At 48.2% G+C, this 26739-nt stretch overlaps 10 protein-coding genes across 10 annotated transcripts in view; 7 read left to right on the forward strand and 3 right to left on the reverse strand.

Moving 5' to 3' along the window:
- The window catches only part of AGABI2DRAFT_210004 (hypothetical protein), a gene marked incomplete at both ends in the record, with an annotated part of 3581 nt that extends 2973 nt beyond the window's left edge, over positions 1-608 (forward strand). Inside the window, one exon of the mRNA XM_006455509.1 lies at positions 5-608. Within this exon, the coding sequence (XP_006455572.1) occupies positions 5-608 (604 nt within the window). The remainder of the gene's footprint in view (positions 1-4) is intronic.
- Positions 609-4998: 4390 nt separating this feature from the next.
- AGABI2DRAFT_145668 (hypothetical protein) lies at positions 4999-8868 on the forward strand (the record flags this gene model as incomplete). Its single annotated transcript, XM_006455510.1, has 7 exons — positions 4999-6260; positions 6637-6721; positions 6764-6766; positions 7105-7132; positions 7312-8141; positions 8169-8605; positions 8784-8868. 7 exons carry the CDS (start codon positions 4999-5001, stop codon positions 8866-8868), a joined length of 2730 nt encoding a protein of 909 aa, XP_006455573.1.
- Positions 8869-9894: 1026 nt separating this feature from the next.
- AGABI2DRAFT_145669 (hypothetical protein) lies at positions 9895-13205 on the forward strand (the record flags this gene model as incomplete). Its single annotated transcript, XM_006455511.1, has 3 exons — positions 9895-11240; positions 11735-13013; positions 13044-13205. The coding sequence occupies 3 exons, from the start codon at positions 9895-9897 to the stop codon at positions 13203-13205; spliced, it is 2787 nt and encodes a 928-aa protein (XP_006455574.1).
- A 2633-nt stretch (positions 13206-15838) lies between these two features.
- Positions 15839-16200, reverse strand: AGABI2DRAFT_195027 (hypothetical protein). Its single transcript, XM_006455512.1, has one exon. It carries the CDS (start codon positions 16122-16124, stop codon positions 15870-15872), a length of 255 nt encoding a protein of 84 aa, XP_006455575.1. The 5' UTR covers positions 16125-16200; the 3' UTR covers positions 15839-15869.
- Positions 16201-16851: 651 nt separating this feature from the next.
- On the forward strand, positions 16852-18165 carry AGABI2DRAFT_121478 (hypothetical protein; the record flags this gene model as incomplete). Its single annotated transcript, XM_006455513.1, has 1 exon — positions 16852-18165. The coding sequence occupies one exon, from the start codon at positions 16852-16854 to the stop codon at positions 18163-18165; it is 1314 nt and encodes a 437-aa protein (XP_006455576.1).
- A 690-nt stretch (positions 18166-18855) lies between these two features.
- On the forward strand, positions 18856-20214 carry AGABI2DRAFT_121479 (hypothetical protein; the record flags this gene model as incomplete). Its single annotated transcript, XM_006455514.1, has 1 exon — positions 18856-20214. The coding sequence occupies one exon, from the start codon at positions 18856-18858 to the stop codon at positions 20212-20214; it is 1359 nt and encodes a 452-aa protein (XP_006455577.1).
- Positions 20215-20939: 725 nt separating this feature from the next.
- AGABI2DRAFT_121480 (hypothetical protein) lies at positions 20940-22311 on the forward strand (the record flags this gene model as incomplete). Its single annotated transcript, XM_006455515.1, has 2 exons — positions 20940-22196; positions 22264-22311. The coding sequence occupies 2 exons, from the start codon at positions 20940-20942 to the stop codon at positions 22309-22311; spliced, it is 1305 nt and encodes a 434-aa protein (XP_006455578.1).
- A 376-nt stretch (positions 22312-22687) lies between these two features.
- On the reverse strand, positions 22688-23514 carry AGABI2DRAFT_227001 (hypothetical protein; the record flags this gene model as incomplete). Its single annotated transcript, XM_006455516.1, has 5 exons — positions 23395-23514; positions 23231-23323; positions 23033-23169; positions 22864-22972; positions 22688-22818 (listed from the first exon to the last, which is right to left on the reverse strand). Coding segments are annotated over exons 1-5 (555 nt in total), but the record flags the coding sequence as incomplete, so codon positions are not given.
- Positions 23515-24284: 770 nt separating this feature from the next.
- On the reverse strand, positions 24285-24766 carry AGABI2DRAFT_121482 (hypothetical protein; the record flags this gene model as incomplete). The annotated part of the gene is made up of 3 exons (XM_006455517.1): positions 24285-24478; positions 24528-24705; positions 24755-24766. 3 exons carry the CDS (start codon positions 24764-24766, stop codon positions 24285-24287), a joined length of 384 nt encoding a protein of 127 aa, XP_006455580.1.
- Positions 24767-24804: 38 nt separating this feature from the next.
- The window catches only part of AGABI2DRAFT_227003 (hypothetical protein), a 4403-nt gene continuing 2468 nt past the window's right edge, over positions 24805-26739 (forward strand). The window contains exons 1-7 of the mRNA XM_006455518.1: positions 24805-24863; positions 24909-24967; positions 25023-25127; positions 25198-25476; positions 25529-25681; positions 25736-25885; positions 25937-26698. Coding sequence (XP_006455581.1) covers positions 24824-24863; positions 24909-24967; positions 25023-25127; positions 25198-25476; positions 25529-25681; positions 25736-25885; positions 25937-26698 — 1548 coding nt within the window. The 5' untranslated portion in view covers positions 24805-24823. The remainder of the gene's footprint in view (positions 24864-24908; positions 24968-25022; positions 25128-25197; positions 25477-25528; positions 25682-25735; positions 25886-25936; positions 26699-26739) is intronic.

Below are 26739 nucleotides of genomic sequence, written 5' to 3' on the forward strand. Positions count from 1 at the left end.
GGAGGATCTCGTTTCTGCTCCTTCTCATCATCCTATTTCTATGTCAATCCCGCTCTGCAAAATTGTCGATTCCACCTCAAACCCCGTACAGTATTGGAACCCAAAGTCGGCGAATGGCTCCGGGATTATCGCCGCGGATGACCATGTCACCCCATCCGACTTATGTTCTTCAAGTCGTCGATGAACATTCCATTTTGACAACGAACAAGAAGCCGCCTGTGGAACCTGTCAATGTACCTTTACCTCCTTCACCAACATCGGATACTATACCCCTCGTTTCAACTAATACCCCACATATCGCATCTCCTGTCGCGTCCTTCTCAAACACCATACCCACCTTTGTACCACAATCGACAATCCCAGCTCAGCCGCACCCTGAACATATGGCACCTAGAAGATCTAAATGGACATCACCACCCCCCGCCGATGCATCGTTCGTTGATCGGACGATGTATGAGAATTCGTTGGGTAGGTCGTTGGAATTGGCTACTGCTCCCGTTGGGGAAGCGAGGGAGAGGTATAGATGTAGAAAGAAACGTGATGGGGAAGATACATGGGAGGAGGAAGAGGAAATGGAAATGGAGGAAGAGGATGACGTGGGAAGTGTAGTGGAAACGTTGAGTGAAGTTGGGAGTGTGCGGAGTTTTACTGAAGGTATGGTGGGGAATAATGCTATCATGAATTTTTCAGGTGTTTTGGGTGTGGGACCTAGGGAAGGGTTTTTGAGGAGACCATCTTGGCATGTGATGGATTCGTTACCTAGAGGATGGGTGCCGCCTTCGTTTGTGCCTTCTTCGGATGCGACGAGACAGGTGTCTCAACAAGCAGAGTTTAATGATGATGTTGGGAGTCCTACGCCTACTAGGAATGGATTTTCGCAGCAACACAACGAGGAAGAGATTGAGGTACCACGAGGATCGACGTCACCTAGAGCTGTATCAGCAGGTCAACCATCTCCACCTACATCTTTCCGTAATCCCTCGATAGCGTTTTCAATCTCATCTTCCTCTGCCTCTGCCTCTGCCTCTCCATCTACATCTTCTGCGCCTTATACGCGTCGATCAAGACCACCATTACAACATTCACATTCATATCGACAACAGAATCGTGGAGGGTATTATTACCATCAACATCATCAACATCATCAGCAACAACAACATCAGCATGGGCATCATCATCATCATCATCAGCATCAGCATCAACCGAATCCGTCATCGCCTTTGACTCCGTTTTATGATACACCGCCGGAATCGGTTTCGCCAGGTTCGGGATCGAATTTTGATTCACCTTTGCCTTTGTCTGTGGGTGTGGGTGTGGGTGCGAGTTCTACTACTACTAGGGGAGGAGGATATTTTGGAGTGCAGAAAGGGAGGGTGGAGGGAGGGGAGGGAGTGGTGGGTGGGGTTATGCAATCGCCTAGGTTTCATCGACAGCATCAACATCATCAACATCAACATCAACAACATTATCAGCATAGGAATACTTATGGTGGGTATCGTTCACCGCAACATCAGCAGCAGAGTCCACAAAGTCCTGCTTCGTCTGTGGGGTTGGCGGCGTTTGATTCGTATGCGATTCAGTTGGCTATGAATACGATGACTACGATGAATACGATGAACACCATGAATACGATGAATACGATGAATACGATGAACACCATGAATACGATGAACACCATGAATACTATGAATACGATGAATACGATGAATACGATGAATACGATGAATACGATGAATAATTTTGGTGGTGTTGGGGGGTCATTTGATGGGTTGAATGTGTTGAATGTGTTAAATGCTGCTTCGCCGATAACGAGTACGAGGAACACTACTACTACGACGACGACGACCACCACCACCACCACGGCTGATGGAGGGAACGAGAAGAGTAGTAGTAGTAGTAATAATGGGACGACGGTTTATTATCAGACTACGGCGCCTAGGTCACCTAGGATCGTGTTACCCGTTCATTCGAATATGTCTTCTCCTACGCCGGGAAGTGGGAGGAATAGTCCTGTGGTTGGAATGGAAAGTAAGGGAGAGGATAATAATGTGTTGTCGCCGAGTTTACCTTCGATTGGGTTGTTGAGACATCATGGGCAGAGGAATGGGATATCGAATGGGGGTGGTGGGGGTGGGTATGGAACGGGGATGTATGCTGGGTCGTCGGCGTATCAGAGGATTGTGATGGCGTCTTCGTTGAGGAATATGGACGTTGGGTTTGGGTATCGGAGGAATGGGTGTGGGGAGGACATAGACGAGGGTGATGATGATGGGGTAAATCAGGGAGAGGTGGGGGAGGGTGGGGTGTCGTCGCCTATTACGACACCGGTGCAGAAGTAGTTTGGTCGTGAAGATGGGGATGGAGATATAGGTTGTGCTGGTGGTGGTGGTGGTGGTGTTGAGGTTGGATCGACGACTTCTTCTTCGTCGGCGAGATCTTCGACTGCGACTGATGTTACTGCGGCTACGACTGCTATGACGGCGTTGTCGAGTTCACCTCCTGTTACCACCACTACAACGACGACATTATCATCTCCGGCTGTTGCGTCTACTTCAACTCCTGCTGTTACTCCGGCTACGAATGGTGTTAATGCTAGTCGTTCAGCATCGAATTCGGCAAAGGCGAAATCGAAATCGAGAGGCAAGTCTAGAATCGGTGGTGGTGGTAATAATGGGAAAACGAAAGCGAAATCAAAGTCGAGATCACCTTCACCGTTTATTGGACCTGTTTTACGGTCGTCACCGTCGGGATGTCATTCGCCTTCTGTATCTGTGACGACGGTGAGGATTACGAAGGAGGAGGAGGAGAGATTTCATTCGGGTTCTGGTGGTGGTGGTAACAGTGGTGGGAAAGAGAAAGAGAAAGAGAAAGAGAAAGAGAAAGAGAAAGAGAAAGAGAAAGAGGAGAAGGGTGGAGGGAAGACTGGGAATAAGAAGAATGGGGAGCGGAAGAATGGGAATGTGAAGAATAAGACGAATGGGAATGGGAATGCTGCGGCGGCGGCGGCGAAACAGGGTAATGGTGGTGGTAATTCTGGTGGTACGAATGCTGCTGGGGCTGGTGGTTCTGCTAATAATTCGAAAGCGAGGGGGAAACAGAAGGGAAAGCAGAGGAGAGGTGGGAATAATAATAATAATGGCAAGAAGGGTGGTGATCAACCTGTGGAGAAACCTCCTAGTGCTGCTACCGTCGCTTCGACTTCTGGCACTGCTACTGCTACTGCTGGGAATTCGAGTTAGGCCAGGCTCGGGGGTGGGTGTGATTGGATATCAAACAAGATGACGATGAACGATAAAGATAACAGAGAGAACGTGAAGAACGATTTGGATCGGTTTCTCATTTCAAAACGTGCCATTCTCAACTTGATCATCCCATTTCCTTTGACGATCCTGTTTTTGGATCTTGTGATTGGGTTTTTGGTCGAGTTGGAGTGGGAGAGAATGAGAGCGAGGAGAGGAGGGAAGAGGAAGAGGAAGAGAGAGATTGTCGTGGTTTGGATTTGGGTTGGGTGGTGGTGTGTTTGGAGGAGTGTTGGGAGGTGGTGGTGGATGGAGACGAGGTTGAGAAAGTTACCGAGGCCTGGGATGGTTTGATTTTGCCATTTCATGGCCTTTTACTTTTCTCGATGGCGCGTACGGTTGGCAGTGGACTCTCCTCTCTCTCACACACACACACATATCCTCTCCTCCTTCCCCGTTTTTCCGGTCTTCGTTCTTTCTCTCTCATCATCGTTTGTTTGATTTTTCCAAAATTTGTTAATGTGATATGCAAAATCACTCACGTAGCACACTTACTCCCGAGGCCTGATATAAATTTTTTGTTTCCCTGCTTTTCCCCCTTATCATCATTTCGTTCTACTCCCCTTTTCTTTCTAATTCCGGTTGCATTATTGGGATATGTCTGTTTGCCATAGATTTTTTTTACAATTTGTTGCTTCTTGTTCATTACTTTATTATTGCATTACGGGCTCGAATTTGTCCGTTCTCTCTGTTTCAATTTTTCACGACGGGTTATATTTATTTTTTGCTTAGGTTTGAATTAGTTTGTGCATTTTTTTTTTCTTTTCTGCTGCTTCTCGACATATACCAATCGTTTTTTTTTTTCGGATCACCTGAATCGGACAAAACATAAAACTGCTCTCTCTCTCTTTCTGTTTTTATTTTTTTTCCATGCGCATTGTTCACATAGTCCTGCCCTCGTTTGGGTTTTTTTTTTTGCTCTCTTTTTTTTCTTTTCGCCGCACTGGATGTTTATAGTTTTTACTCATTACCTCTCTCTCTCATTCTCAGTGGATCGTCACTCTTTTCTATTAAGTGTCAGTGTGTAGATAACTCGTATTAGTTGTTGCATTATTGTAATTGGTTTTTTTTTGCACTGTGATTGGTTCGGTGTGAGGAGGAAATTTGTTAGTTTTGAGATTTAGAAAAAAAACTGGGGGGAATGGTCGGAATCTTCGTCGTTCGTTCAATTGGTTATTTGTGATGACTGATTTATGTGGGATACATAGTTGTATTCGCTGGTTCGTATCTACAGGTGGTGCAGTTGAGAATGATTGGTGAACGAGTTAGGCCAGGATTGTTGTTTTTAAAGTTGTGAGGCTTGAGGAATGTGGGGTTGGAGACTGAGGGTTTTATGATGATGATTATCCTCGTGGCGCTGGCAAAAAAGTTGAGTGACGTCTCGTGAGATCCGCTGATATCATAGACCCTTCACCGGCCTCACACTTCACCGGCCTCTCACTTCATCGTACCTCAGGAATCTTGATCTGAATGAATAACTACAAAATTCATATTGTTCCAGGGAATCTTTGTCGTTCTTTTCCGTGCGATTGGCGTAAATTGTAGACAGGCACTGGATCATCAAGTTCGCATGGTTCGGCAAAATACGGCGGGCAAACTTCTAACCGGAACCCTTGATTATAATCACCTTTTCAAATACCTCTCAAATTAGACAACCATCCGCCTGGTCTTTCGGTACAATTCCTTGGGCCTCGCGACTATGGAAAATCTCCACCACGACCAAGCTCTCCTCTCTGAACAACTTTTACTCTTACAAAACCTCGATCTCGATTATTCAGATTATAGAGCATCGGACGACGAGGTAGAACGGGAAGTGAAACTTCTGAACACAATTGTACTGCTGTTGTCCACCGGTCTTCCTGGAGATCATTTTGCAGCTGCTTTTGATAAGCGTCAGCACCTAGAGATCGTTCTGGCAAAGAATGGATCACCTACTTCAGAAGATATAGCCGATGCGAGGGAACTTTTTACTAGTCTCTGCAATCCGGGAATCAGCAAGGCGGGAGATTTGTATCCTTTCGTGGCTCGACGCTGTCGAGAAAACGTGGTCAAGCGGATTCGAAAACTGCGGGCTTCTATCATAGACACCGGATTATACGATGACTTCTACTCAAGACTTGGCCAAGACCCTTTGGCGTGCGTGCCCCTAACGGCGAGTGCGATTGATAAGGAGTTCTACGTTGAGTCCGGTTCTATCGCGGAGTACTACACGGGCGAAACGCTTTCGGCCGTATTGCGTGGACATCTCGAAGGAACTCTCTACGCTACGGCAGTTTCAGGAGCACCGGATCTGCAGGGGTTCATGGACATATACGTCCTTGCCTCAACACTGGCGGATTCTCGCTTTTTGGTGGAGTGGGTTTGCGTGAAAGCTGCAGGGTATCAGAAGGTGCAGAGATTTCAACGATACGTGCAAAAATTTTGTCGCTACTTCCGCGACGTCCGTTCCCTTGTCAGAGGTGCAAAACGGCTGGGAGAATCTATAAAATATCGTTGGGTTACTGATGAATCTTTGGGAATACAGGTGGGAGAAGAAGACATTCACATTCTTGCTGCGACCCCAGAGGAAGCCGCCCATCGTGCGTCCGTGTTATCCTCGCAGCAGTTAGAGGAACTGAAAGAGCGCAAACCTTCCCTCGTCGAACCATGGCAACGAACGGTGCATACATGCCTCCATGCTGAGATTCGCATCATTCTCTATTTTGGCCGGCCGTCCATGTCAGGCGTAGAAGATTGTTCCCAACCAATTGGGCTTAGTAAACCGAGCTGTTTATGCTGTGCGTTGTGGATAGCGGCACACAATCTACAGGGCAGCATATGGTGGGAGACAAGGTCTTGTTCTTACAAACCAGACCCTACCTGGGCTTTTACGGCTCGTGCTTGCCCGAATATTCAAGATCTTGATCTGGCGACATTTGATGAGAAGGTGGTATCCGGAGTACTGCGATGGTTGCAGCTTCGGTACGCATCAGGTACTGATTTTAGGCGAGAACTTTACAAGATATAACGCCGCTGAATTGGTGATTAGTGGCTAAGGATAAACCAATGGAGTTACATGAGGATCAAATATAAATGTTTACTCTGCATGTACAAGGGGGCACTTCGCGATTGTTTTCGAATCGGCTGACCATATTGACATTGAATTGTAATACGAATCTAGAAGGATGGTGATGTATGCGCCCACAGTCGACAAAGTCATCCAGCTCGTCCTCTCGTCCCGGGGTCGGACACATCCCATGTGTAAGAGAATATCCGCCTCCGCCGCCGCCTCATGCTGAAAATCGAGCCCTCGAGCCATCACCCCGCTTTCGGTTCTACCGCAAATGATTCCCTCCAGTAAACACCGAACGTCTGGTATCCAGGCCTCAGCGCTCGTCCCTATTTGCAGCTTTGAGGATAAACTTGGAGATTACTTGTCACAGGTCATACTCTAAAACTCTGTTGCTGGTTATTGATTACTTCAGACGGTGCGTTGTATACTTGTACGAGCTTTCACCTATGGGTGTTTGTTTTTTCGGCTCTCTCGGTAGCCCACGAATTTTTTTCGCTCATAGACATCATGACAGGACACTGAAATCTGCTATTGTATCTGACATCTTGAGCACTGAATTCGATGCTGATATTGTGGACCTATTTTTGAGAAGCCATACTGAATTGGGCTGCGTAGTTCATCAGACACAGTGAAAAAAAACACATCAGAAACAAAAGAGACGAGCCAAAAAATGTTAAATTCATGAATACTAGTAGGACATTCTTGCTCTTCAAAAATAACTGTTGGGTAGTTTGAATGCGACGTTATATTTAGCATCTTGTTGCTATCAACTCTCAGGCGCGTGAGTGGCTTGCTGATCCTGCATTAACTGATCAATCGATGGCCAAGTGCATGCGGCATTTCATCATAACAAACAAGTCGGGGACTGGCGTGGGAGCGCCGATATGATATGTGAATCTAAAGATGAGGCTCGCTCAACGTAACCCCCAAAATCAGACAGCCATCTACCCACTTTCTCAGTGCGGTCGCTTGAGCGCTTGAGCGTTATGCCCATGGCAAATTTCAACAATGACCAAGCTCTCCTCTCTGAACGACTTTTGCTCTTAAACAAACTCGATCTCAATTATTCAGATCATAGGGCATCGAACGGCAAGATAGAACGGGAAATGAAACTTCTGGACACCATTGCGCTGCTGTTGTCCACCGGTCTTCCGGGAGATCATTTTGCAGCTGCTTTTGATAAGCGTCAACACCTAGAGATCGTTTTGGCAAAGAATGGATCACCTACTTCGGAAGATATGGCCGACGCGAGGGAACTTTTCTCTAGTCTCCGCAATCCGGGAATCAGTAAAGTGGGAGATTTATATCCTTTCGTGGCTCGACGCTGCCGAGCAAGCGTGGTCAAGCGGGTTCGAAAACTGCGGGCTTCTATCATAGACACCGGGTTTTACGATGACTTTCACTCAAGGCTTGAACAAGACTCGTTGGCGCGCGAGCCCTTAACTCCGAGTGCGATTGAAAGGGAGTTCTGCGATGAGTTTGGTTCTATGGCGGAGGACTACACGGGCACAACACTTTCGGCCGTATTGCGTGGACATCTCGAAGGAACTGTTGATGCTACGGCAGCTTTAGGAGTGCCGGATCTGCAGGGGTTCATGGACATATACGCCTTTGCCTCAACAGTGGCGGATTCTCGCTTTTTGGTGGAGTGGGTTTGCGTGAAAGCTGCAGGGTATCAGAAGGTGCAGAGATTTCAACGATACGTGCGAAAATTTTGTCGCTACATCCACGACGTCCGTTTCCTTGTCAAGGGTGCAAAACGGCTGGGAGAGATGATTAAATATCGTTGGGTTAGTGATGAATCTTTGGGAGTCCAGGTGGGAGAAGAAGACATTCACATTCTTGCTGCGACCCCAGAGGAAGCCGCCCATCGTGCGTCCGTGTTATCCTCGCAGCACTTAGAGGAACTGAAAGAGCGCAACCCTTCCCTCGTCGAGCCGTGGCAACGAACGGTGCATACATGCCTCCATGCTGAGATTCGCATTATTCTCTATTTTGGCCGGCCGTCCATGTCAGGCGTAGAAGATTGTTCTCAGCCAATTGGGCTTAGTAAACCGAGCTGTTTATGCTGTGCGTTGTGGATAGCGGCACACAATTTACAGGGCAGCATATGGTGGGAGACAAGGTCTCGTTCTTACAAACCAGACCCGACTTGGGCTTTTACGGCTCGTGCTTGCCCGAATGTCCAAGATCTTGATCTGGCGACATTTGATGAGAAGGTGGTATCCGGAGTACTGCAATGGTTGCAGCTTCGGTACGCGTCAGGCACTGATTTTAGGCAAGAACTTTACCAGATAGTACGCCGTAAAATTCGTCGATAGCAACTCCAGTACATTAATCAGTGGCTAAGGATAAACCAATGGAGTTACGTGAGAATCAAATACAATTGGCGATTGCTTTCGAATTGGCTACTATATAGACAATTGTAATAGGACACCTAGAAGGACGATGCCATATGCGTCCACAGTTGACAAAGTCATCTGGCTCATCCCGCGGTCGGACACACCCCACGTGTAGGAGAGTGTCCGCCCCGGCCTCCGCCCCCGAAGCGAAATCCGAACCCTCGAGCCACCATCCCGCTTTTGGTTCTACCGCAAGTGACTCCCTCCACTAAACACCGAACGTCTGGTTTCCAAGGCTCATCGCTCAGCGCTCGTCCGTATTTGCAGCCTCGAGTTTTCTTGATATACAACGTATAGCACCTACTACCAACATCCGATTATTTGCCTCTAATAGGGGGCACGCACAACATCCTCAATAACCCATATAAATGGTAAAGGGAAAGGGAAAGGGAAAATTTGACGGATCACCACACCTTTTGTTCGACCTATTTCTCGTTCATCGCCATCGATCCATTGGCCTCCCTTTCTATAGCGGTGGCGACGACGACGACGATTACGAAAGAGGAGAGGGAAATGTTCCGAGGGCAGATTGTGCCGGATTGTGGTAATAAAGAAGAGATGAAGGTAGAAAAGTACAAGATGAATGGGTTTGTATGCATACCACGGTGCTGGTACTAGTCGTTCGGCATCACATTTGGCAAAGGTGGAGGTGAAGTCGAGAGTCAAGTTGAGATTGGTGGTGGTAGTGATGGTATTGGGAAGATGAATGCGAAATCAAAGTCGAGGTTACCTTCACCGTTTTTTGGAGGTTTTTTCGGTCGTTACCTGTATCTGTGACGACGGCCAGTATTTTTTTTTTTTTTTTGATTCTTCTCAAGATACGATATCAATGTACTACATACTATGGTTGGTTACATAAATATCAATTTATTTTTATGGTTTCGTGCGTACATTTACAATGCCATGCATGGCCCATCGGTTAGCCATCGGTTAGTTTGCTTGATTGGACACCGGACCCCTGACACGTGGTCACACACCTCCTTCCCGCTCCTTCCCGCTCCTTCCCCTCGTTTAGTCCTCGCCATCTCCTAGGTCCCGATTGAAGGTGCATTTTGCTCGCCGATCACGTGTCCATCCGCGTACTACAGACCCCGTCGCAACGCGTGAGGGTAATTCATATTTACTGTAATCCGGTGGCACAATGTGGCGATATGACGATCAGCTTCTCAAATCTTTGAACAAATCTTTGAACCTGCTCACTCAGTGTAATCATTTGGGCGCTGAGACCATGGAGAATCCCAACCATGACCAAGCTCTCCTCTCTGAACAACTTTTGCTCATACAAGAACTCGACTTCGATTACTCAGATCATAGACTAACTCGCGACGACTTCGGCCGAGAAATGAAACTTCTGGAAACCATCGCATTGCTGTTGTCCACCGGTCTCCCGGGGGAGCATTTTGCAGCTGCGTTTGATAAGCGCCAGGGCCTGGAGGTTGTTTTAGCAAAGAACGGAAGTCCTAACTCAGAGGATACGGCCGCTGCAAGGGAACTGTTCTCTCATCTCTGCAATCCGGAAATAAAAAAAGCCAGAGACCTATTTCCCTTCGTGGCTCGACGTTGTCGAGCAAATGTGATCACGTGCGTTCAAAAATTGCGTGCTTCTATCATAGATACTGGGTTCTACGACGATTTCTGCTCGGAAGTCGACCAATACTCGCCAGCATGCGACCTTATATCCCCCAGTATGATTATATTGGAGTTTGGGCGCTCCGATTCCCTCATCCAGGACTACACAGGCGAACCGCTTTCAGACGTATTGAAAGCCCTTCTCGACACTACGCTCGAAGCTACTGGAGTTTCCGAAATGCAGGATGTGGAGGAGTTCGTGGGATTATATATATTATCCTCAACACTTGCTCGTTGCCGCTTTTTGCGTCTGTGGTCCCGGACGACGGAGGTAGGGCATCAGAAGGTACAGAGATTTCAACGGCGTACGAAGAAATTGTGCCGTTACATTGATGATGTCCATTCCCTTATCAAGGGTGCAAAGCGGCTGGGAGGGCCAATCAAACACCGTTGGGTCACAGATGAAGCTTTGGGGATTCAACTAGACGAAGAGGACATTCGCATTCATGCCGAGACTCCATTGGAAGCCGTCCATCGTGCATCGGTGTTGTCCTCACAACAGTTAGAAGAGCTGAACGAGCGCAAACCTTCCATCGTTCAGCCGTGGCAACGAAGAGTGCATATATGTCTTCACGCCGAACTCCGTATCATTCTCCATTTTGGCCGAGTGTCCATGTCAGGCCTGGAAGATCTTTATCAGCCGATTGGGCTCAGTAAACCAAGTTGTTTGTGCTGTGCTTTGTGGATATCCGCCTACAATAATGTGCGGGACCTGAGTATACGGTGGGAGACATTATCATATTACAAACCAGATGCGAATTGGGCTTTGACAGCTTTCGCATGCCCGAAAGTGCAGAATCTTGACTTATGGGCACTTGATGAGAAAGTGGTTTCTGGAGTACGTCGATGGTTGCTTCGGTATGCTTCCGGTATCGAGTCTGCGCGCATGCTTTATCTGCTGGTAGGCGATACAGTGTGATACCCAGACCTTTTTAGCACATTTAGTGACGACCTAAAGATACAACAAGTAGTATTATATTATAATAACATACAAATGTTCATAGTTCAAGTGCTAGAAAGAAATCGGATCAGCGAATACCGCAGGATCACCCGATGCAGCAACTTGAAGTTCAAATTTTACTTTCGAGAATCCGTTGCCTTGCATTCTTCAGCGCCAAACCCTACGGAAGTTCAATTGTTAAGACTCGCGCAGTCGTAGTTAACTACACCAATGCAGTCTACCGACAATTCATGAAAAACCCCTAATTCCAAGTACTAGAACCGGGGGGACGTCAAAAATATCTTTATGACACTTGATCATGTTTGCAAACAAATGTTCGGCAAAAGACGGTCGGCCGAAATCCAACACTCGATCATAATATAATCAGCTCCGCAATTTCTTTTCAAACCAGACAACCATCTACTGGCTTTCTCAGTGGAATCACTTGGGCGTCACTATCTAGTATCATGGCAAATTTCAACCTCAACCAAGCCCAGCTCTCCGAACGACTTTTGCTTTTACAGAAACTCGATTTGGATTATTCAGATCACAGGGCATCTCACCACCGCCCCAACCGGGAAACGAAGCTTCTAAACACCATTGCACTGTTGTTGTCCACTGGTCGACCAGGAGATCATTTTGCAGCTGCGTTAGATAAGCGCCAGGGTCTGGAGGTTATTTTAGCGAAGAACGGAACACCTACCTCCGAAGATATAGCCGATGCGAAGGAGCTTTTTTCTTGTCTCTGCAATCCAGAAATTAGTAACCCACAAGACTTATATCCTTTCGTATCTCGACGTTGTCGAGCAAGTGTGCTCAAGCGGATTCAAAAATTGCGGGCCTCTATTGTGGACACTGGGTTTTACAACGACTTCTACTCGAGGCTCGATCAATACCCGTCGGCGCGCGACCCTCTATCACCAGATGTGATTGAACAGGAGTTTCCCGAAGATGAGGATGCTATTGAGGATGCATTCGCAGGCATGCCACTTTCGGTCGTACTGCGAGACCTTCTTGAAGGTACTATCGGGGTTACCTCAGTCTCAGAAGTGCCGAACGTGGACGAATTCGTGGACATACACACCCTTGCCTCAACACTTGGAGATTCTAGTTTCATGCAGGAGTGGATCATAATGAGAGAAGTGGGGTATCAGAAGGCGAAGAGATTTCAGCAATGCAGGCAAAAATTGTCTCGCTACATCGACGATGTCCACTCCCTTGTCCGGGGTGCAAAGCGGCTGGGAGGGCTGATAAAATATCGTTGGGTTACTGACGAATCTTTGGGAATCCAGGCGGGAGAAGAAGATATCCTCATTCATGCCGCGACCCCAGAGGAAGCCGCCCATCGTGCATCGGTGTTGTCCTCACAACAATTAGAGGAACTGAAAGAGCGCAAACCTTCCCTCGTCGAGCCGTGGCAACGAACGGTGCATGCATGCATCCACGCCGAGATCCGCATCATTCTCCATTTTGGCCGGGTGTCCATACCAGGCATGTCAGGTTGTTTTCAACCGATTGGGCTTAGTAAATCAAGTTGTTTGTGCTGTGTGCTGTGGATAGCGGCACACAATATACGGGGCGGTATATGGTGGCAGACAAGGTCTCGTAATAAACCAGACCCTACCTGGGCTTTCACGGCTCGTGCATGCCCGAATGTCCAAGGCCTTGCTCTCGCGACTTTTGATGAGAAGGTGATATCCGGAGTACTGCGGTGGTTGTAGCTTCGGTACGAGTCAGGCACTGAGTTCATGAAAGACCGTTACCAGATAGTGGACGATAGTGCTCTCAACGCGGACGACTTGGCCGTGGTCGTGGCCGCGGCCTTGACGTCGACTCGTAAAGGTGATGATAAGACAATTGTTTATTCTGTACTTGGACAATGAATTGACTAGCTACCGAAGGGTATCCCCACGGAAAAACTTGACCAAATTCCTATTTTTACGTTTTCTACTCTTTAACGACTCGAGGAGTATATAAATTGTGCTCGTCTTCTCGATTCTTTGACTCTTTTGTGGGGTAATTCATAATATTTTTTACAAGCTCAATTGATATGACAGCTGTTAATGCTCACCCAGCCATACAGTCATCTACACCATTGCAATCTACCCACTGTTCGTGAACATCCCTTTCTCATCAACTGATATAGCGAAACAACTGTTTGCACGGCTCATGTCAGGGACCTTTTCACATGTAGTATCTCTTTGACCCGTGACGATTTCTTCCGAGCTGCCATCTACCGCGCATTTACGATGCTTACAGGGTTCATCGAAGGGGTACGACTACGAGGTCCCAGTTGGCTTTGTCATCCGGTTTTTCCCGCTGCTAGTCGAGCGCCACATGAACGAGAATTCCGCCTGTCCCCGCACATCGACCCAACTATCCAAACTTTGACTGTACCCCTACTGGCCGTTCTCTCCGTAACTCAAGTATTTTTGCCTTCCCTTCTCATCCTCTCCAAGCATGGACATCTGCCGCCTCATTGACTCTAGCAAGTGTCTAAACCCCTCAGATCCCGTACTCAAGTCAGTGACTTCCTTGAGCACGGTTAGTCTCCTCCTTCTATCCCATCTCGTTTATCACATTGCCGCAGAAATCAGGCCTCACATAAGACCCTTCTCTTCCTAGGCCCTCCACAGTCCTACCTTGAGTTCTAGCTTAATGCGACATCGGGTTCGAGACTAGCTCGTCATTGACGACACTCGTTTCATATTGACTTGTCTATTGGCTCGTGCAAAATGGACCTCACTCGCATGTGCATCCCTCGATCCATCTCCTTCAACTACTGCCCCTATAAAATTGACGATTCTATCGTAAACGCAGTACATTATCTCGAATCCAAGTTGATCATTGTGAGTTTTCTCGGGATTATTATCACACAGATGACTTATTATGACTATGGCAGCGGAATCAACTTCGATTCTGACTTCCTTCTCCGACAAGGTCAACAGTTTACCTCAGTTGCTAATTAACACAGCTGCCACATCGTCATTGAAACTCATACCGTTCCCTCCCCCCATTCTCAGCCCCACCACAAACAACGCAGCCACTTACCATCACTTCTCCCCTCGACTCCTGAAAAGCCATGCTGAGATTTGTACCACAATCAACAATATCAGACTTTGCAGAGCGCATGGCACCTAGAAGGTCCAAATGGACATCATCCCTACCACATGCTTCGGATGATCAGCAAGTTGTACGAGAATTATTTGGATAGGCGAATTAGCCACGGCTTCCATTGAGGAAACGCGGGGAAGGTATAGATATCGAGAGGAAAGGAGTAAGAGAGAGGGAGAGGTGCTACTAGATGAAAAGACTCAATGGTAAACGATGAAGAGGGACCGGAAATAGCGAGAGAGAAAGGAGAGGACGTTGGAAGTGTAGTGGAAAATTTATGAAGTTGGGAGAGTGAGCCTTGAATTATACTGAAGGTATGTATGTGTTCAGTGGGGGAATTACCAGTGTGCTGAATTTTACCAGCGGTAGGAAATAATTAGAGTGTGCTGGAACACGAGGAGGGCTCTTGAGACGGCCTTTGTGGTATGTAATTGTACCACGTACTTTCGGGCCTACTTCGAGTACCGCCTCATAATTCTTATGCAGTTCTCTACTCGCTACACAGCTGATGTATAATAAATGCTATCACACAGTGTAATCTCTCTATCATAACAGGCGACCCGGTACTCTCAGTAATGCAAACTCGTTTTTACTGAGCGGTACTTGCCATGCAGACCAAAAAAAATCCATCCACAGTTTCAGCCGAATTGATCGGCACTGGTTCAGGTTCGCATCCATTCAATGCGGCTTACAACCCCCGGCTAGCCACGTTCAGATCACATTCAAACCCTTGATTATGATCAGCTTCTCACATTCTTCACACATACGGACAACCAACCGCCCACCCAGTGTCAATTGAGTGTCACGCCATGGCAAATTACACTCACAATCAAGCTCTCCTCGCCGAACGCCTGTTGCTCTTGCACAAACTCGATCTAGACTATTCAGATCATAGTGCATCTCATGACCGCCTTGGCCGGGGAATGAAACTTCTGGACACCATTGCGCTGCTGTTGTCCACTGGTCGACCAGGAGATCATTTCGCAGCTGCTTTCGATAAGCGCCAGGGTCTGGAGGTTATTCTAGCGAAGAACGGAACACCTACCTCTGAAGATATAGCCGACGCAGAGGAGCTTTTCTCTCGTCTCTGCGATCCGCAAATTAGTACAGCTGGAGACCTATATCCTTTCGTGGCTCGACGTTGTCGAGCAAGCGTGGTCAAGCGGATTCAAAAGCTGCGAGCTTCTATCATAGACACCGGGTTTTACGACACCTTCTACTCGAGACTTGATCAATACCCGTCGGCAAACGAACCCATATCACCCAGTCTAATTGTATGCGAATTTTTCGAAGAATCCGATTCTATGGCGAAGGACTACGCCGGCGAGCCACTCTCAGTCGTTTTGCGGGATCTTCTCGAAGGTACTGTCGGAGCTACAGCAGTTTCAGAAGTCCCCGAATTCGAGAGATTCATGTGTATACGTATACTTGCTTCAACACTTGCGGATTCCCGCTTTTTGGAGGAGTGGGTTAGAATGGAAGGTGCTAGGTATGAGACAGCGCAGAGATTTCAACGATGCACGAAGAAATTGTCTCGCTACATCGACGACGTCTACTCCCTTGTCAGGGGTGCGAAGCGGCTGGGAGGGGTGATAAAATATCGTTGGGTTACTGATGAATCGTTGGGAATCCAGGCGAGAGAAGAAGATATCCGCATTCATGCCGCGACCCCAGAGGAAGCCGCCCATCGTGCGTCCGTGTTATCCTCGCAACAATTAGAGGAACTGAAAGAGCACAAGCCCTTCATCGTCGAGCCGTGGCAACAAACAGTGCATACATGCCTTCATGCCGAGATTCGTATTATTCTTCATTTTGGTCAAGTGTCAAGCATGGAAGATCGTTTTCTGCCAATTGGGCTGAGTAAACCCAGCTGTTTGTGTTGTGTGTTGTGGATAGCGGCCCGCAATCAGCATGGCGGTATATGGTGGGAGACAAAATCTCATAACAAACCGGATGCTACTTGGGCTTTAACGGCTCGTGTGTGCCCGAGCGTAGAAGATCCTGATCTTGGTGTACTCGATGGAAAGGTGAATTCTGGGGTATTCCAATGTTTGCAAAGTCAGCTTTACCCCGGGTGTGCTTCCGTTACCAAGTTTATGCGTGATCTTTACCTGATAGTATAGTAGCCAAAGCAATCTGATATCCAGATGTCGGATACATATTAGCAGTGTATTCTGTGGGATTGATTAGATATATATACCAATGAATTCTCATTCACACATGAACGCAGCGTATGGTCTAAATCCCTCAAGCATCTCACCATTATACTCCTTGAGCGCGGCCATTCCCCTCCTTCCAGTGCCCCACCTCGTGTTCGGCAAGATGCGGTGACCACGTTAAATGACCAGCTTGTTATATAACTACCAGGCAATCATCTACCTATTCTCACAGTCGATCCTTTGGATGTGACAACCCATGGCGAATTTGAACCACGACCAAGCTCTCCTCTCTGAACAACTTTTGCTCTTACATGAACTCGATTTTGATTACTCTGGTCATAGAGAATCCCAGAACGACATCGAGCGGGAGATGAAACTTCTGGACACCATCGCATTGTTATTGTCCACCGGTCTGCCGGGAGAGCATTTTGCAGCCGCGTTTGATAAGCGCCATGGTCTGGAGGTTGTGTTAGCGAAGAACGGAAGTCCTAACTCAGAGGATATCGCCGCTGCAAGGGAATTGTTCTCTCATCTCTGCAATCCAGAAATTAATAAAGCAAGAGACCTATATCCATTCGTGGCTCGACGTTGTCGAGCAAGTGTGGTCAAGCGGATTCGAAAACTGCGGGCTTCTATCATGGACACCGGGTTTTACGACGACTTCTATTCGAGGCTCGACCAATGCTCGTCGGCACGCGATCCCCTATCCCCAAGTATGATCAAATTAGAGTTTTGGCATGATGCAGATTCTCTCATTGAGGACTACACAGGGGAATCGCTCTCGGTCGTATTGCGTGGCCATCTCGACGCTACCATCGGAGCTACTGCAATTTCCGACGTGCCGGACCTCGAGAGGTTCATGGCTGTATACATCCTTTCTTCAACACTTGCCCGCTCGCTCTTTTTGTACCAATGGGTTCGGATGGAAGATGCTGGATATCAGAAGGTACAGAGGTTTCAACGATGTACTGAGAAATTGCGCCGCTACATCGACGATGTTCATTCCCTTATCAAGGGCGCTAAGCGGCTGGGAGGGTCGATAAAATATCGTTGGGTCACGGATGAATCTTTGGGAATCCAAGTGGGAGAAGAAGACATTCACATTCATGCCGCGACCCCAGCTGAAGCTGCCCACCGTGCATCCGTGATATCCCCACAACTGTTAGAGGAACTCAAAGGACGTAAACCTTTTAACGTTAAGATGTGGCAGCGAACAGTGCATACATGTCTTCACGCCGAACTCCGCATTATTCTCCACTTTGGCTGGGTGCCCATGTCAAGCCTGGAAAATTGTTTTCAACCGATTGGGCTTAGTAAACCAAGCTGTTTATGTTGTGTATTGTGGATAGCGGCCCACAATGTGCGGGCTGGTATATGGTGGCAGACAAGATTTCGCTACAAACCAGATCCGACCTGGGCTTTTACGGCTCGCGCGCGCCCGAGTACGCAAGGTTTCGATCTTATGGTATTTGATGACAAGGTGGTTTCTGGAGTATGCCGATGGTTGCAGCTTCGTTACGCTTCGGTTCCTGAGTTGAGACGTCAGGTTTACAGAATAGTACGCGATTAAGGTTGATTACTAGACCTGGACAATAGCAGTTGATTAGCGACCTCAGGTATACGAATGAGTTACTTGTTCGGCTGACGTATATTTGTTAACTCTGGCCATGGTGGCATAGTGTAAGGAAGGAAATTGGGGCGTCTTAAGTATATTCATTTGTATACGACATCGACTTTCGAGTCCAGTCAAGAATTATTTTGCCGTTAATTTCGATTGACTCGGTCAAGGTACTCCACAATTCTTGAAAATAGTTGGAGTGGCGTTCCATTGTGTGTTCCAAGTCCGGAGAAGTGGGAGTGGGAGCTCGAAGGGATCCCATAGAGCAGAGAACGAAGGTCGGGTCGCCCAGACAGCGTGCTTTGCCTGATTTACCTGCCAGTGTCCACTGGTCTTAACTTTTAAGTTTCTTCAAGTTGTCCCTCAGCGATGACTCGAGTAGTAAAGTTCGGGCGGGAGGGAAATTAAAAGGCCGAGTGAGTGAACAATCAGAAAAGCGTGCAACACAAGCGGCCATAGTATAGGTTAATAGAATATGTGATGAAATACATGTAACTAGTTATGCAAGCTCCAGCCTCCTACCAGCCGCATCGCTGAGGAGCCAAACAAAAGTAAAGCTTCCGTAAAGGGATGGGAAGGAGCCTGCCAGACAACCCATCTGCCCACTGTCATTGCTATGGGCCCTTAGACGTCCTCCGGGCCATGACGAATCTTAATCACGACCAAGCTTTCCTCTCTGAACAACTATTGCTCTTACACGAACTTGATCTCAATTACTCAGATCATACAGTATCCAATGACAACGTCGACCGAGAAATGAAACTTCTGGACACCGTCGCATTGTTGTTGTCCACTGGTTCACCAGGAGATCATTTTGCAGCAGCCTTCGATAAGCACCAGGGCCTGGAGGTTGTTCTAGCAAAGAACGGAACACCTACCTCCGATGATATAGCCGCTGCAAAGGAACTGTTTTCTCATCTCTGCAATCCGGAAATCAGGAGGGCGAAAGATCTATATCCCTTCGTGGCTCGACGTTGTCGAGCGAGTGTGGTCAAGCGGTTTCAAAAATTGCGGGCTTCTATAATAGACACCGGGTTCTACGACGACTTCTGTTCGAGACTCGACCAATGCTCGTCAGCACGCGACCCTTTATCCCCGAGTGCGATTAAATTGGAGTTTTCGCATGATGCAGATTCTCTCATTGAGGACTACACAGGAGAATCCCTTTCGGTCGTATTGCGCAACCATCTCAAGGCTACTGCCAGAGCCACTGCAGTCTCCGAGGTGCCGGACCTCGAGAGATTCATGGGTGTCTACGTCGTTGCCTCAACGCTTGCCCATTCCCGCTTTTTAGAAAAATGGGTAGAGCTGGAAGATGCAGGGTATCAGAAGGTGCAGAGGTTTCAACGATGTACAGAGAAATTGTGCCGCTACATCGACGACGTTCATTCCCTTGTCAAGGGCGCTAAACGGCTGGGAGGGCCAATAAAACATCGTTGGGTCACGGATGAATCTTTGGGCATTCAAATAGGCGAACAAGACATTCGTATTCATGCCGAGACTCCACTGGAAGCCTTCCATCGTGCGTCCACGTTATCCTCCCAACAATTAGAAGAACTGAGAAAACGCAAACCTTCGATCACTGCTCCGTGGCAACGGACAGTGCATACATGTATTCACGCCGAACTCCGTATTATTCTCCATGTTGGCCGGGTCTCGATGGCAGGTGTGGCAGACCGTTCTCAACCGATTGGGCTCAGTAAACGAAGCTGTTTATGTTGTGTATTGTGGATAGAGGCCCACAATGTACGAGGCGACATAAGGTGGCGGACAAGGGCTCGTTACAAACCGGATGAAACTTGGGCTCTTACGGCTCGTGCATGCTCGAACGTGTCAGACCTTGATCTGGGGCTATTTGATGAAAAGGTGGTCTATGGAGTATCCCGATGGCTGCAGCTTCGGTACGCTTCAGTCCTTGAGTTTAGGCGCGAGCTCTACGGAATAGTGAGGGGTTATAAGCTTGATATTAAACTGAAACTCGGTGACTTTTTAGTACATTAATTACCGACTCCGGGCTCAAAAGCTGTACAAATTCAAAGAGTTGATAGTACCCGCCCAACAGTAGGCTACTATAAGGGAATTTTTGTAACTTGTTCTTAGCGTGTTCGCTCAGTGTTGGCGACTTTCAGCTACAACAGTATCATAAGTACTCTCCTGTCCAGTAGTTCCTAGTTCCTTCATATCGACTGATTGTATATGTATGGATTTGTGCCGACTCGCGAGTAAAATTCTCTAGGATTTGACGCCGGGGAACATTTTTCAAGTTGCAAGGCTCAGGGCTCAGGAATTTCGGCAGTTCTGGCCCAGATCGGCCGCTATTCCGGGTGTGTGCAAACCAAGTGCAAACAAGATGATGGCTATGTCACGGTCGTCTTGCAACCACGCGTACAACTGAATCATTCGCATTGAGACTCGCTTCGCCACATCATTTTGCAAGCTCCGACCCCGTACACAACCTACACGTGTTCGGCGCGTGTTAGTACGGGCCAGGGTGCCAATCAAGATTGCGACAGTCCGTTTTCCACGTTAGGTGGGTTACCGAATCTCCCACTAGAGAAAGAGATAACTGGTAATGGTTTTCCAAAAGAAAACGCGATCAGGGTCCCCGGGAACAGTTGCCATTAGATCTTAACTGTGGGCTGGCTTAACCTGTTCGATGCAACCCCCACCTCAATCATCTCAAAATCCACCCTCTTTCCCTGTGCAGTTGCATGAGCATCTTAGCCATGGCGAACCCTAACTACAATCAATCTCTTCTCTCTGAACGACTTTTGCTCTTTGAAAAGCTCAACTACTCAGATCATAGGCTATCACACATTCACGCTTTCCAAGAATTGAAACTTCTCGACGCCATTGCATTGCTTTTGACCACTGGTCTGCCAGGAGATCATTTCGCGGTTTCCTTCGATAAGCGCCAGGGTGTGGAGGTCGTTCTAGCAAAAAACGGAACTCCTACCCCAGAAGATCTGGCCGATGCAAAGGAGCTTTTCGCTAGCCTCTGCAATCCAGAGGTTAGTGGAGTGGAAGATCTATTTCCCGTCTTTGCCCAACGTTGTCGAGCAAATGTGCTCAAGCGGATACAGAAAATGCTGGCTTCTATCTTGGAAACCGGGTTTTACGACAATTTTTACTCGAGACTCGACCAACGCGCTTCGGCAAGCGATCCCCTATCGCCAAGTGACATTGAACGCGAGTTTCCTCGAAGTACGAAATCTATCACAAAGGGATACACAGGCCAACCGCTTTCGGACGTGTTGCGAGACTTTTTCGACGGTACAGTTGGAGCTGCCCAGGTAGTTTCCGAAGAGTTGGAAGCGAAGGGATTTTTGGATCTACACTTCCTTACCTCAACCATCGCACACTGCTGCTTTTTGCGACAATGGGTTCTAGTGAGAGATGAAGGGTATCAGAAGGTACTGAGATTTCAGCGACGTGCGGAGAAATTGTGTCGCTACGTCGATGACGTCCGCTCCCTTATCAGGTATGCAAGGCGACTCGGAAGGCCCATACCATGCCATTGGGTCACGGATGAATCTTTAGGGATTCAAAGAAGAGAAGAAGACATTTGCATTTCCGCTGAGACTCCACTGGAAGCCCTCCATCGTGCATCCTTGGTGTACTCGCGATTTGCGTTACCACTATTGAAAGAACGCAAACCTTTGATCTTTGAGCCATGGCAGCGAACAGTCCAAACATGCCTTCACGCCGAACTCCGCATAATTCTCCATTTTGGCCAAGCAACAGACATGGAGGATTATTATCGACCTATCGGGGCTAGTAAACCGAGCTGTTTGTGTTGTTTATTGTGGATGGAGGCATACAATCGGCAGCCTCAGGGCGACATATTTTGGGAAGTAAGATCTTGTCGCAAGGCAGACGCGACTTGGGCTCTCTCAACTCCTGCATGTTCGAATGTGAAAGGTCCTGATCTGCGCGTACTTGATGAGGAAGTGACATTTAAAATATTCCAACTATTGGTTCAGGTATGTTTCCTGTACTGAGTTTACGGCCACGGCTTACAAACAGTAGAGGGATATGTTTGATTTGTAGGCCTTGGATATTAGCAATAGCCTCTCAGAGCATGGATTAGCAACCTAAGGATATATCAACGGAGCTATATGATAGAAAGCTCAGAACGTCCAAATGAATTTATTTCGGAAAGAAGTACAGAGGAGCTGAAATGACGATATGATTACAATGGCACCAACGACATTTGTACATCTGCAAAATTTGGAGTAAACTAAGCGACACTCCTAAGGAGAATATTGGCGTTGACTTTCTTTAGACCCGAGATGTTGACCGCACGCTTCTCCTGCCTTTCAATTCGCGCATCTTCACTATAGTCCACACCGAATATCTCCCAGAAAGTTTTACCAAGCACGAGAACACCATCATAATCAGCTCCCCACCTCTTTCCAGTCCCATTTTTAATGATAGGCTCTTCCTCGCATTCTGCACCTTTCTCTCCAAAATAGTCGTTGACTGCTTCCTTAGCAATGGCATCATTCTCTGCACGTTGTCTATGAATCTCGGTAACGGTGCGCTCATCGAATTCAGGATGGCCTTGACTAGTCAAGACATGGACATGTTCGGCCCATTTGAAATCTGAATTGTCCGAAATCGAGTCCAACGAATAGAACTTGACGATACCTTGATTGGGTGTCAAAGCTGACGAGGCCAAGAGGTAAATTTCACCAGACTGCAGAGATCCAGACAAAGATTGTATGGGCACGGCATCTTGATGAAATTCTTGGAGTTGCTATTGGTCGTTATTTAAATTACTGCCAGCTGGCACCAAATTTGAATCGGGGACGCTTACCAGTCTTTTCACACCGTAGAGCAACCTGCCAATATACGTAGTTCTGAGGACGGTAGGTCCGGTCTCCCAATTGCAAGGGTTCCTGATGACTTCGCCACCCAAGGATCGGCAAATAATTTGATGTCCAAAACATATACCTGGTATGCCCAAGTAAATCATAAAAACGACTGGAGTACAATTCAAAAACATCAGACTTACCGACAAGTCTGACTCCCGGATGTTCGGTACCGACCTTCGTAACGAATTTAACAAGACGAACAATCCATTCGTCATCCGCAAATGCATCAGAAGCTATAAAAAAAACAAGTTGTGAGTGATTATTGATGACTTTTCAGCGGGAAATTTCACAGGCGAGCACTTACGCGATCCTGTGATCATAACGACGTCGTAGTCATCAATGATATCGTCTTCAGGATAATCATCCTTTATGACATCGTAGGCCTCCATCACGAGTTTATATCCTGAGTTTGGGGGCAGGGAGGCATTCAGCCATCGTGCATATGTACGGAGATAATCGCCATTGTATTCCAAAAGGTTGTGGGTCCAGTAACCGCAGATGAGAAGAGCGACTCGAACGGTTTTAGTACCAGCGGTCATGATTACGAAGGGATAACAGGAATGCCATGATGGATTTTATAGAATTGACGTTGCGTGTCTCCTCGCGTTTGTAAGCAGTAAATCCTTCCGCAGTGCATGGTTTTTTCAGCTTCGCCACGCCCAGTGCCCTTCCAGGGGAAAATTTCGTCTGAAAAGGTCAAAAGTGGGTCTGATGACCTGAAGAATGACGATAGTGTACGAGAAGTGGTTAGATATCAATTAAAAGTTCCGTGTTATCTCGTTCGCAAAAGAAACGTGGTGGCGGCCATCTAGAGAAGCACAGTGTTATGATCGACGGTGTATTCCATCGCGTGTCGTGCTAGTGTTTCAAAGTTGACGTTCAATGATCGAACAACGGTGGAATTACGGTAGTGCAGTCACCAGGTCTCGTACCCCCTGCCCAGGATGCATACGCGTGCAATCGTTGTAATCGAGAGTGGGACGCGACTAGCATACGTAACATCAATATTACTGACGCGGTGAGTCATGTGATAGTGCCATCCATATTAATAGAGGGCTACAGCAAGGCGAACACTGAGGGGATACAACCCAATCGGAGCTTATCAGGATTATTCTAGGGATACATCTGATTACGTAGATACAGTTGTTGTTTACTCTTGTGCCAAGAAAGGGTTGGCGATTTCTTCTGAGCCGTCTACAGGACTGACGATGGTGATGAGGGGCCCTCGAAGGACGACGAGGCCGAGAGAGCGGGTGCGGGGTTCTGGTTCTGTGGATGGATTAATGAGAATAAATAAAGAAAGGATGTTGTGTTGCCTTGGATTTGTTCTTGGACATCGTCGAGTACGAGGTTTAATAGCTGATCGTAGCCTTTGAGGGTGCCTACGACTGCAAGAGGGGTTAGAGGGGTGGGGAGAGAGAGGAGAGAGGGACGGACCTTCGCGTCCGCCCATGAACTTGACGCGGATGGGCTCGTTGACGTATTTTGCGAGATCGAGAATGGCCTCGCGCTTGGGCTTGTTGTCCTGGGCAGCGAGGCCCGACGACGGAGGTGGGCCACCGCGGGGTCTGTGGAGGGGCACACCGCGGATGATGCCACGGACAGAGGGGCGATTCTGTGAAGCGACATGAGGAGAAGAAAAGAAACAAAGAGGAGAGACGGACGCGATCAGCCATGAGGGAGGGAAATGAAGAGTGTGAAAATTGATTCCTGGCTTGCTCTCGACCGGCACCATGAACGCAACCGACCTCCTCGCCAACACTCTCTCTGCAGGTAACTCGTCCGCTAATACATTTCACTCCGCGCTCACGTCTGCAGATGCCAGAACGCGCGAGGATGCCACCCACAAACTCGACGCCGCCTCCCGCGAAAACTACGTGCGCTCCTTTTTTTCTTTTCTTTTTCTTTTGCACGCTCACCCACCCATGCCAGCCCGAATACATGATCATGCTCACCTCCGTCCTCGGCAGCGAAGGCGCCCCCGTCCACGTCAGAAACGCCGCCGGCCTCGCCCTCAAGAATGCCCTCTCCGCTCGCGTACGTCCTTCTCCCCCACTTCCCCCCTCTCACCCCCATCCACCCCTCATCGGGCCTCTCCTCTCTCCAGGACGCGACAAGGCAGCAGGAATACTCCAATCGCTGGCTTCAGCTTCCCGTAGACACAAAGAACAAGATCAAACAACAGACCCTCGAAACCCTCGCATCGCCCCTCCAAAAAGCCGGCAACTTTGCCTCCCAGGTCGTCGCCGCAATCGCCGCCGTCGAACTCCCCAACAATCAATGGGCTGATCTTATAGAGCTTCTCCTCAGCTTTGTCAACAACCAGCAAAACACAAATCTCAAAATCGCTACACTCCAGACCATCGGTTTCATCTGCGAAGTCATCGTGCGTGTTCCCTGCCCTTCTCTCTTCCCGCCCTCACGCGTTTCCTCTCCAGAAACCCGAGATCCTCAGTCTCCGGTCCAATGAAATCCTCACCGCCGTCATTCACGGCGCAAGGAAAGAGGAGCCTTCCTCCGATGTCCAACTCGCCGCAGTCCACGCCCTTTACAACTCCCTCGAGTTTGTTCGTGAGAATTTCGAGCGCGAGGTCCGTCTTCCTCGTTGCATCCCATTTTGATTCCATTACTCAACTCGTTGGCAGGGTGAACGAAATTACATCATGCAGGTCGTTTGCGAAGCAACCCAGAACCAATCAGTTCAGGTTCAAGTCGGCGCATTTGAATGCCTCGTTCGGATCATGGGCCTCTACTATGACAAAATGGCTCTCTACATGGAGCAGGCGCTTTTTGGCGTATGTTATTCCCCGCTTCACAAAGGCCCTTTGATGACCCTGATATCTTAGCTCACCGTCATGGGAATGAAACATAATGACGAGCGCGTGGCTTTACAGGCAGTCGAGTTTTGGTCGACAGTCTGCGAGGAAGAGGTCGAACTCACTGTAGAAGCACAAGAGGCGCTGGATTACGGCGAGCAACCCGAAGCCGAGTCAAGGCAATTCGCAAAGGTCGCTTTGCCCGAGATCGTCCCCGTCCTTCTCCAACTCCTCACCAAACAAGACGAAGACGCCGACGATGATGAATGGAACGTATCCATGGCTGCAGCAACATGCCTCAACCTCCTCGCCATGGCAGTCCAGGACGCCATCGTACCCGCCGTCATTCCTTTCATCGAGGCCAACATCAAAGGAGACGACTGGCATCTCCGCGAGGCAGCAATCATGACCTTTGGTTCCATTTTAGATGGGCCCGATCCCGGTGTCCTTACTCCTCTCGTGAATCAAGCCCTACCCCTCTTGATCTCGATGATGAACGACCAAAATCTCCATGTCAAGGACACGACCGCTTGGACACTAGGCAGGATTTCGGATCTGTTGGTGACAACCATCAAAACGGATGTTCACCTGCATCCATTGGTCTCTGCCCTCGTTAGTGGGCTGACAGATTCACCGAGGATCGCTACGAATTGCTCTTGGGCGCTGAAGAATCTTGCAGAGCAGCTTGGGGGAAGCTTTTATGATGAGGATGGAAATGAGAGCCCGAGCGGACCCTTGTCTCCTTACTATGAAGGTGTCATCGCTGCTTTGTTGCGTGTTACGGAGAGGTACGTTTTTCGGTGATAAAGTGTGGGTATATGCTGATTTTTGGG

This window comes from Agaricus bisporus, assembly GCF_000300575.1.
Source record: "Agaricus bisporus var. bisporus H97 unplaced genomic scaffold AGABI2scaffold_11, whole genome shotgun sequence".
NCBI classification, from domain to species: Eukaryota; Fungi; Basidiomycota; class Agaricomycetes; order Agaricales; family Agaricaceae; genus Agaricus; species Agaricus bisporus.

Bases quoted from the DNA above. Each gene is read 5' to 3' on its own strand.
- AGABI2DRAFT_195027 (XM_006455512.1), bottom strand. From the start codon at position 16,124: ATGGGCGGCTTCCTCTGGGGTCGCGGCATGAATGCGGATATCTTCTTC.